Source organism: Oncorhynchus mykiss, chromosome 11 (assembly GCF_057628025.1).
Source record: "Oncorhynchus mykiss isolate SJ-2025 chromosome 11, ASM5762802v1, whole genome shotgun sequence".
Lineage (NCBI taxonomy): Eukaryota > Metazoa > Chordata > Actinopteri > Salmoniformes > Salmonidae > Oncorhynchus > Oncorhynchus mykiss.
Window position 1 is genome coordinate 54,046,969 of NC_143032.1, and position 10,708 is coordinate 54,057,676.

The 10,708-nt window shown below is 42.1% G+C and overlaps 2 protein-coding genes across 4 annotated transcripts; both read right to left on the reverse strand.

Moving 5' to 3' along the window:
- Positions 1–265: 265 nt before the first annotated feature.
- Positions 266–5,008, reverse strand: ctu1 (cytosolic thiouridylase subunit 1 homolog (S. pombe)). 3 transcript variants are annotated; one of them, XM_021621294.3, is made up of 3 exons: positions 4,947–5,008; positions 4,013–4,513; positions 266–3,648 (listed from the first exon to the last, which is right to left on the reverse strand). In XM_021621294.3, the coding sequence occupies exons 2-3, from the start codon at positions 4,506–4,508 to the stop codon at positions 3,113–3,115; spliced, it is 1,032 nt and encodes a 343-aa protein (XP_021476969.1). In that variant the 5' UTR covers positions 4,509–4,513; positions 4,947–5,008; the 3' UTR covers positions 266–3,112. The 3 variants fall into 3 exon arrangements, with proteins under 3 accessions (XP_021476969.1, XP_021476968.1, XP_021476970.1); XM_021621293.3 differs by having other exon boundaries at positions 4,871–5,002; XM_021621295.3 differs by having other exon boundaries at positions 4,731–4,998.
- Positions 5,009–5,323: 315 nt separating this feature from the next.
- LOC110536630 (beta-crystallin B2-like) lies at positions 5,324–7,440 on the reverse strand. Its single transcript, XM_021622369.3, has 6 exons — positions 7,264–7,440; positions 6,808–6,896; positions 6,443–6,561; positions 6,049–6,181; positions 5,809–5,951; positions 5,324–5,636 (listed from the first exon to the last, which is right to left on the reverse strand). Exons 2-6 carry the CDS (start codon positions 6,868–6,870, stop codon positions 5,459–5,461), a joined length of 636 nt encoding a protein of 211 aa, XP_021478044.2. The 5' UTR covers positions 6,871–6,896; positions 7,264–7,440; the 3' UTR covers positions 5,324–5,458.
- Positions 7,441–10,708: the final 3,268 nt, after the last annotated feature.

Consider the following 10,708-nt stretch of genomic DNA (forward strand, 5'->3'; position numbering starts at 1 on the left):
ATTGTAAGCGCGACTGATGAAACACTGTTACACACGTCAATACATAACGTACAGCAGCTACTCCTACCTATATTGTTATTATATGCATAGTAGCATATTAATTGGACATTACAAGGCAGTATGGAGGTAAATTCCACATATTTTCATACTTCTTTTCTTCAGGTAGGGTTTTCCCCCCTCCAATTTGTGAAAAAAAAGTAATCCTAACAAGTATGTGTAAGAAGATTTGAAGAATGTGTCAGACTAAAATCAGAAGAAGCCATGCAAAAGTTGAATAGCTTTAATATAGTTACCATACAACATGCACTTGTATTTCAATCATCAGCTGACAGAAGTTTCATAATGCAGACTCACTGACCACATAGCTGAATGTAAATTGCATTTGGATTCCAGAAATTGCAAGAAAGACATCATTTATCATTCTCACTTCACCATTTAGACCCTGCACAACCGCTACCCCCTAGAACAGCAGTCTCAAACTCATTCTACAGAGGACAGAGTGTCTGCAGGTTAAGTTTCAAATAAGACCTAGACAACCAGGCGAAGGGAGTTCCTTACTAATTAGTGACCTTAATTCATCAATAAAGCACAAGGGAGGAGCAAAAAGCCGCAGACACTCGGCCCACCACAGAATGAGCTCGACACGTGCTCCAGAACGTGGAGACAGTACAGGTGCATCAAAGCTGGGACCGAGAGACTGAAAAACAGCTCCAGGCCATCAGCCCGTTACCCTGCCCTGAACGTTAGACACTGTCACTAGCCGGCTACCACCCGGTACTCTACCCTGCACGTTAAAGACTGCAGCCCTATGCACATAGTCACTGAACACTGGTCACTTTAATAATGCTTACATAATGTATTCTAGTCATGGCTCATCATATACAACTACTGCTGTACACACCTTTCTATTCATATACTGTCTATACAGATCATTTACAGTTGCAGCCAAATATACATTGGCATCCTTGGACTTTTCTTAAATGATTCCCTATTTCAGATCTGGACTTTCGCTGGCCACTCCAGAACAGTCCAGCATCTTTTCTTCAACTATTTCTGGGTGCTTTCTGTTGTGTGTTTGGGGTCATTACCCTGCTGGAAGACCCACAACCTTCAATTCAGAGACAGCTTTTGGATGCTGGGTTGTACATTGGACTCCAAAACACTTGATAATCTGCTGATTTTATGATGCCTGCACGTTCAAGGCCCCCAGTAGCCGAGGCAGCAAAGCAACCCCACAGAATCATCAGACCTCACGCATCTTTGATTGTAGAGAGTTCTTTTCATTGAATGCTTGATTTGGTTGTCAGTAAAAACACCACATAACATTTCCCCCAGGATTTTGCCTTGTTTGGAGAAGTTCCACCAGGCTTTCTTGTCTCCCAGCAGTCGTGTCTTACTATGTTCACCAATGGCAAAAGCATTCAAAGAAAACAACACCCTCCCTTCAATCAAAAAATTGGGGAGGTTCGAAAAATGCTCTGGGTTTGCTTTGCTGCCTAGGAAACTGGGGGCCTTGAATGTGTGCAAGACATCACGTAATCGGCAGATTACCAAGGTGTTTTAGAGTCCAATAATCATCCAGTGTCCACAAAAAAAATATTTATGTTAAAGGTTGTGGGTCTTATAGAAGGACAACGACCCCAAACACACATCAAAAGTACCCAGGAATGGTTCAAGGAGAGTTGCTGGACTGCTCAGGGCCCGGTTCCCAAAAGCATCTTAAGGCTAAGTTCATAGCTAGAACCTTCGTAGGAGCATCGTTAAAATCTCTGAGCCGTTTCCCAAAACCATTGTTATTAACGTTGCGTTTAAAACACTTGTAATCTAATGCCTGCCTCAGACCACTCGCAGGACCGCTAAGTTTGTCATTAGACGCTTTTTTTGCCCTCCCGTTATACAGAGGATCTCTGCTGAACCTTGAATCACATGGTTTATCCGTCTTTCTGTAACCACCGATAACTTCAGAACAACGTTGACTACAAATACAAAGTTGCCAATGTCTTTGCAATTGATACAAACAATCAACATATACAAAGATGCCTCACATTCCAACCGAGATGACTGCATTCAAAAATAAATTCAGTAGCCTATAAGGCCTCTGTCAATCATATTGAAATATATTTCATGTTCAATTAATTGACTTCTATTTTGCTATTTGTACACTACTGTTTAATTTTTTCCTCAATATATTTAATGATGTGCCAAATCTTGATTTAATGCATTATTATAGGGTGAGCATTAGAATAAGCCGCCTCAATATTTGTAGCCTTAGGTGATAATATCTCTAAGAGCTGATCCGTTGTCAGTATTGTGGAATAATTTGAATGTTAAGGTCAGATTGGAATGGAGAATTCTGATCCGAGAGCAGTGTTACCTTTCTTTTGATTCTATCAGTATCGTCACATGCCTCAACGACGCACTTAGTGAGCGTTCTCTCTGCGTGGTGTTTTGGGAAACTCATGTTACATCTTCAGCCGTTGTCGGAAAGATGCATCGTTAATACACTCGTAAGCCTAAGTTCCATCGCTGTCGGGAAACCGGGCCTGGAGTGGCATGTGAAAAGAAAAGATCTGAATCACATCCATAACCTATGGCGAGAGCTGAAAACAACAGTTGGTGGAGGGAACCCCTCAAACATTGAAGAATTAGAGCAGTTTGCTGCTGAAGATTGGGCCAAATGTGCCAGTAGGAAGGTGCAGCAAGCTCATTGATAACTGCCAACAATGCTTATTGTAGCTATCTGGGCCTAGGGCAGTGAAACCAAGTACTAGCTCCAGGGTGCCAATAATTTTGTCCATGCCATGTGTCTTTATTTTCTAAATTACAATTGCAAACTTAAGTTACCAAAAAGAAAATGGGTTCTGCAATGTTGAAATCCAATAGCAAGGTGTGGATATCTGTGTACACGACCAATAACTTTGATTTGAGTGGCTGACAAAGGAAAACGCTGGCCACTCTTTCATTAGAGGCAACGTAACATCCCTACTTCAATTCCAAGCTGAACCTTTAAAACAACTCAACATCTGGTTGTGTCATCTTGGGTCACTCATTTCAAAGTGTCACTTGACAGAAACAATGGTGGTGATCCTAAGACGTTCTGCCTATTCACCTCTCAGAAGTCCACAGCCTTGAGCTTCCTCTCCTCTTCCTGGGTCAGAGGCTGCTGTGAGAGGATCTTCTCGTGGAGACGGTGGTGCTTTCCGATTCCTAGTCTGGGCAGGCCGCGGTTCAGGCCCTCCAGCAGCACACAGGACTTACACAGCGCCTGGCTGGAGATGTAGCCACAGCGGCCGCAGGTCCCTTGAACGGGCATCTTCACGCCCTCCCTCACTGACAGGTTCTCCCCAGAGTGGATGACGTCCATGATGGCGCTGGGCCGCACAGCCTCCAGGTCTTTCAGGAAGGTGCGGGCGTGGCCTCTGTAAGCGTTGGGGGAGTAGATGCACTCTGTGGAGAAGTAGTCCAGCTTCTTGAAGTAGGCGTAGAGGACAATCTCCTTCTCGTAAGCATATTTGAGGGGCTTGCAGCGTGGCACCACCCCTTCACCCTCGCTCGCTGTGCTTATAGCAGTGCAGCGACGCAGACGGGCGATGTCTCCTCGGAGGACGTTCATCAGAACTGTCTCTGCCACATCGTCAGCGTTGTGACCTGAGAACAGAATCAGACACACACAGGAACATCATTTTAAAATCAGTCCCTCCAGGATTTGACAGATATTTTTTTTGTGATAGTTGCAGGCCAAAATGCTTGATTTTGCTGAGGCAATGATTACATTTTGCATGGCAATTTGTGCTAGTTTGATCTAATTTGTCATGAAAATGCACTGACGAAGTTGACTTGTTGCTTGATCAAACCATTTATGCTGTAAAAGTATAAAATGGTTGATTGGTTAAAATTGAGAGCCCCTTTTTCTAGTTGCGCTGATGGAAGAATCGCAAAACTCTGGAGGGACTATTTTAAAAAGTCCACCTTCATCTAAAATAAGAGATAAAATAAGCTTGTTATATATTACCTGTACATATCTTATCAACCTTCAGCATCATGGCTCCCCTGTCCAGCGCCTGCCTTCTGAACACTCCACAGAAAGTGCAATTGTTCTTCAGTCCAACCTGCTTCACTATGGCATCCATGGTCCAGCCATACAGCTCCTCATAGGATACAATCTTCAGAGGCAGCTCATACTGCTGCTGGTTCCTCTTCACTGTCTCCAAGGAGTCGTCACGGTAACCTGTGATGCCCTCATCCACTGACAGTAGCAGTAGTTTCAGGCCGTAGTTATAGCGCTCATTTAGGACTTTCATGACATGTGCCAGCACAGTGGAGTCCTTCCCACCCGAGGCACCAATGCCCACAGTTTCTCCATGTTTGAAGAGCTGCGCTGAGACTATTGTCTGATGCACCTCCTCCTCAAAGGCCCAGAAGAAGCATTCCTTGCACAGGGAATGGGCCGTCTTTGGACGTTTTAGCACTGCACGCTTCTCAGCACAACTGCTACAGAGGACTGGCATCTTAACTGTGGATGACAGGAGAGTTTGCTATATGAAGGCTATAGCATAAATGACCCCTTACAAGGTTGAAGTGTTTATCTGTGTTATACGAGTTATAGGAGGTCAACAGACTACTAGATAGCTAAGTGTTCTGCAGAATACTGGACAACCTGTTCAAATAACAGTTATCTAGCTAGCAATAATATGCCCGTTTCGGTTAGTTATCTAGCTAGTATCACCTACTTTGATGAGCGGCTTGATAGATACAGTAACGTCAGCTTGAAAGTTAGCTAAATATGCTAGCTAGATAGCAGTTACTTAAACGGTTCTAAAAGTATCGAAATGCGTTACCAAACTCCAATTGAAAGTATGTAAAGTCTCACCCAGACTATCTAGCAGTGATCGTAGCTCTGTGTAATATGTCTAAACTTGTTGCTAATAGTATTTTACCGACGCTACCTCATGTTATTCTTTCTTTTCCGGTATTTTCATTACAGGAAATGATGTCAATGCTTGGCGGGTAACCAATCACAGCATACTATTATAATAATACACTATGTCCTCCAGTTACTGGATTCCTCAGTAGCATTTTGTTTCATATAATGATGAGGTTCGATATTATCTGTGGACTTTTAAGGAGCTCCTATGAAATTGGACCAAGTCACATATTCAGTTTTAAATTTGATACCATTGCAATTATTCATCTTCCAATCACTCTCCCACCTACATATTTTGGTCTGGAAAGCAATATATGCTGTTGTGACTCAGTAATTGAAAGGTACACTTTCTGTTCAGATAAACAATACAGGAGAACAAAGTTGAGTCACACGACCACATGAAATGTAAGCAACAAGAATTTATTAGTTTGTTTTAAAGGATGGTGCTAATTTTGAGTAGGTGAGGGGGGAGAAGTGTGTGAAGGAGCAGGGTTGTAGGGGTCAGGGCTTGGTGCAGGAAAGAGTCATTTAAGCTTAGTTGGTGCCGGCGGCAGGGTGAAAAGCTCCCCTCTGGTGCCACTGCATGTCTCGGATGCGCCTGACAGACTGGATCTGAGGGAACTGGGCACCAAACTCAGCACTGTCCTTGTATTCACCCTTTTCAAACAGGTACTGATAGCCTCTGTAGCCAGGATACTGGTATCCCACCCAACTGGTACACAACCAACAGAGGCGTGAGAGTCATGGAATGGGGGAGAAACAAAAATTAGAAAAGTATTTAGAGAAGAAAGCCGTGGAGATAAGATCAATGCATGCAATTAGGAGAAAATATCAATATGGTACATTTTGGGGCAGATATAACTGCTGTTGGCAGACAGACTCACGTGCCACTCTGAACTCTGACAGAGGAGACCTTCTCTTGATATCCGTGTGCGTGGAAGCTGGGGACATCATCATCTATGATCTCGATCTTCTTCCCCGCAAAACTGGGGTTTTCATAAAGGACAATCTTGTGCTCCTGGCTGTCCTATGAGGAGAATAGAAAACACACCATAAGAAACAGTCACAGAGAATCTACAAAATGTCTGATTTGTGTTGTAGTAGCGAAGGGGGTGATGTGTTACCACTTTAATGGGGCGGAATGCAAAGATGTTGTCGCTACGTCTGCTGTTGGTCCAGGAATCCCAGCGAGGATACTCCCCCTTCTCAAACACATACTGCTCCCCCTTACAGTTAGCCTGCTCGTATCCCACCCATCTGAGAAAGCATAGACAAGTAAAGGTGAGGAGGGCACAAGGTGATGGAGGGGGAAAGTGAAGGATGACAAAAACAAGATTAAAGGTGAATGAACATACTGTGCCTTGTGCACAATACAAGTGACTATATTTGTGTTATGGAATGGTTTGTTTGCGTCCATCTATCATTCTGTTTTTTTTGCGCCGCGGTCAACATCTTGGTCCTCATACTTCCTCTCTCTCTTTCCCTCTCTCTATCATACTATCTCTGAGCCACACTTACGGTCCACACAGCACCAGTATGGAGCCCACTTTCTCCACGCCTGCTTCCTGGAGGTTGTTACAGGGACCAGTCAGCTCATGGCAAGGCCCCTGGAAGTTCTCCTGTTCATAGATGATCAACTGTGGAAGACAGGGAGAGACTAAATGTATGTTTAGGTCTCCTTGCAATGCTCGCCCTGTCGGCATCTCAAGTTGTATCGGGAAATTATGTTGAGTACTGTGTAACTTTTGCTTTGAAAAATCTTGCAGTGTGTCATTGTCCCTGATCTATCATGCCCTGCCCCACCATTACCCATCCTTCTTTCCTGCCCTCCTCTGCCCTGCCCTTCCTCTGCCTCCCCCCCCCTCTCCCCCTCTCCCCCTCACCTTGAAAGCACTAGTGCCTGGCTGCTGCTGCTTGGATGCAGGTTTCTGGTGGTCTGTGGCCATAGTGAACCGGATGGGTTATGATGAAACTGTACAGAGAATAACATATTTTTAGGGTCCAGTAGTTTGCAGTTTGATAGGATAGTAGCAAAAACATTAAATAATAGTGCCAGAAAATCTGCAGTTAAATTCTGCACGAAGCTGGTTCTCTCATGCATGTAAAAAAAAAAAATCCCCTCCCAAAATAATGTCCAACAAAAATAGTTAAATTGAAACCGTCCTCATGTTAATCTATTTGTTTGTAAGTTAAATAGTTTTATGTATAATGACAAAGAATTATGTTATCCCAACATAAAATAATAAACTAACCTGTTTGTTAAAAAAATCTAGACAAAGTTGGATCAAAATTATTTTAAAAATAAATAATGTGGAGAGCGATGGATGTGAATCTCTTACCAGTACGTGTCTGTGCCAGTGTGTTTGTGATGGCATGCTGAGCTCAATATATACGGCGCGCTCAGGGGTGGAAACTCTGCCAACACTCCTCTGCATCCAAGCCACCCTCCAGATCAGCCTGCAATAGGCCGAGCAGACGGGACTGTGGGGTCACCGCTCTACCTGGCCCCCCTTCTCACTCCCCCTCAAAGTTATTTCATTAGTTGTCAATTTTGCCCAGCCGGTCATTGTTCGATATCCACATGATTCAGCACAACCAGTGCCAAGAGTCCCACACTTACAATGAGAGCTGCCTGTATGCCTGGACCACCAGAGAGGGAGAGAGTAAGAGAATGAGATAGAGAAGGGAGAGTGCCAAATTGATAGAAAGGGACTGATTTAACTCACAAAACCTAGTATTTCAGTTAACTCTTACATAGGATTAATGGATAACATAGTAAACAGTCATTGGGTCGTTATTAGCAATAATTTCTATTAGAGATAGTTTACTTTATGCATTTACATTTGAGTCATTTAGCAGATGCTCTTTCCAGAGTGACTTACAATTAGGGCATTCATCTTAAGATAGCTTGGAGAGACAACCACCTATCACAGTCCTAGCAAGTACGCTGAACAAAAATATAAACGCAACATGCAACAATTAGAGTTAAAGTTAATATAAGGAAATCAGTCAATTGAAATATATTCATTAGGCCCTAAACTATGGATTTCAAATGACTGGGAATACAGATATGTATCTGTTGGTCACAGATACCTTAAAAAAAACAAAGGTAGGGGCGTGGATTAGAAAAGCAGTCAGTATCTGGTGTGACCACCATTTGTGTGTTCGTTGCCTGTAGCTTATGCCTGCCCATACCAAAACCCCACCGCCACCATGGGGCACTCTGTTCACAACAATGACATCAGCAAACCACTTACCAACATGATGTTATACAAGATGTCTGCCATCTGCCCAATACAGTTGAAACCGGGATTCATCCATGAAGAGCACAGTTCTTCAGCGTGCCAGTGGCCATTGAAGGTGAGCATTTGCCCACTAAAGTCGGTTACGATGCCAAACTGCAGTCAGGTCAAGAACTTGGTGAGGACGAGGAGCAGGCAGATGAGCTTCCCCGAGATGGTTTCTGAGAGTTTGTGCAGAAATTCTTCGGTTGTGTGGACCCACAGTTTCATCAGCTGTCTGGGAGGCTCGTCTCAGACCATCCCGTAGGTGAAGAAGCTGTGTGTGGAGCTATTGGGCTGGTGTGATTACACATGTCTGCAGTTGTGATGCCGGTTGGACATACTGCCAAATTCTCTAAAACGACGATGGAGGTGGCTTATGGTAGAGAAATGGCATTCAGCATGCCAATTGCATGCTCCCTCAAAACTCAGGGGCATTTTATTGGCCACAGCACAAGGTACACCTGTGTAATGATCATGCTGTTTAATCAGCTTGTTGATATGCCACACATGTCAGGTGGATGGATTATCATGGTAAATGAGAAATGCTCACTAACATGGATGTAAACAAATTTGTGCACAAAATCTGAGAGAAATACATTTTTTGTGCATATTGAACATTTCTGGGATCTTTTATTTCAGCTCATGACACACGGGACCAACACTTTACATGTTGAGTTTATATTTTTGCTCAGTATACATTTTCCCTAAAAAGTAGTTATCAGCAAAGTCAGTGTTAGTAGGCCAGAGCTGGAAGGATGAAGTGCTCAGGTTTGGGTGTAGGGTTTTTATTTATTTTATTTTATTTAACCTTTATTTAACCAGGTAGGCAAGTTGAGAACAAGTTCTCATTTACAATTGCGACCTGGCCAAGATAAAGCAAAGCAGTTCGACAGATACAACGACACAGAGTTACACATGGAGTAAAACAAACATACAGTCAATAATATAGTATAAACAAGCAGGGAGCGCAGTAGCCTTAACAGGAGCTGACAAGTGCCTGGATTAGGACCTGCGCTGCCAACCTACCGTGTATTTGACCAATAAAATGGTTTTACAGTGAAGTGGACATAGTCTGAAAGAAATAAAGGAATTTACTCCAAAAAATGTTAACAGAAATTTGCAAAAATAGATACGATCTTGCTACCATGGAAAGGTAAATACCTGTCTATTTGTGGAAAATTTTACCTGATTAATTATTTAATCATATCCATCCCAGTTGACCTATTTACTTATGGCACTGTCTACGCTGAACAATTTGTCTTTTAAATTATTTGAGCAAAATATATTTCACTTTGGGAGGCAAGCCAGACAAAATAAAACATGCTTATTTATATTATTAATATGAGTTCGGGGGCTAAATTTAGTAAATATTGAAGCATTAAACCTATCACGAAAAGCATAAGTCATACAAAAATTATAATTAAACCTGAACTGGTTCTCGAGGAGATTAGTACAAATGTTTCCCTTTATCCAGATTACAACCTCTCACCCCTTTTTCAAAATATTTCCCTTAAACAAGCCATAAAAACTGGTTGCAATTCCAGTTTCATCTTCCAAAAAAGACAGATAGGAAACTGGTTTGTTTATTAAAGACCAACATTGACTAAATAAATACAAATATCAATTTTTCTTGAGGACCAAGATGTTGACCGCGGTGCAAAATAGTTGGGAAGAGATTTTAAAAAAATCACAACAATGATCTAAAATTAACCTTACAAATAGCACTATTGGGAGATTTGGAAAACCATAATCAATCAATCAACAATATAATAATACTTTTAGTAAAAATATTTATCTTTAACTTACAATCTGTAGATAGTATGTATGCATTTAGACAGCTTCAGAATTTGTGAAACATCACAGCACAGTTGAAAAATATATGGCTCATGGCAATCATATGAGGGTAGTTTATGAAGATAGGTGGGATGGACTGAGAGTAGCTGAGGGATGGATGGGTTTTAAAGCTCATGATCTATAAAAATGATGACTGAAAACACGATGTATAGGTACTATCTAGATGTAATGTACAGTTGAAGTCTGAAGTTTACATACACCTTAGCCAAATACATTTAAACTCAGTTTTTCACAATTCCTGACATTTGATCCAAGTAAAAATTCCCTGTCTTAGGTCAGTTAGGATCACCACTTTATTTTAAGAATGTGAAATGTCAGGATAATAGAGAGAATGATTTATTTCAGCTTTTATTTCTTTCATCACATTCCCCGTGGGTCAGAAGTTTACATACACTCAATTAGTATTTGGTAGCATTGCCCTTTAAATTGTTTAACTTGGGTCAAACGTTTAGGGTAGCCTTCCACAATAAATTGGGTGAATTTTGGCCCATTCCTCATGACAGAGCTGGTGTAACGGAGTCAGGTTTGTAGGCCTCCTTGCTCGCACACACCTTTTCAGTTCTGCCCACAAATCTTCTATAGGATTGAGGTCAGGGCTTTGTGATGGCCACTCCAATACCTTGACTTTGTTGTCCTTAAGCCATTT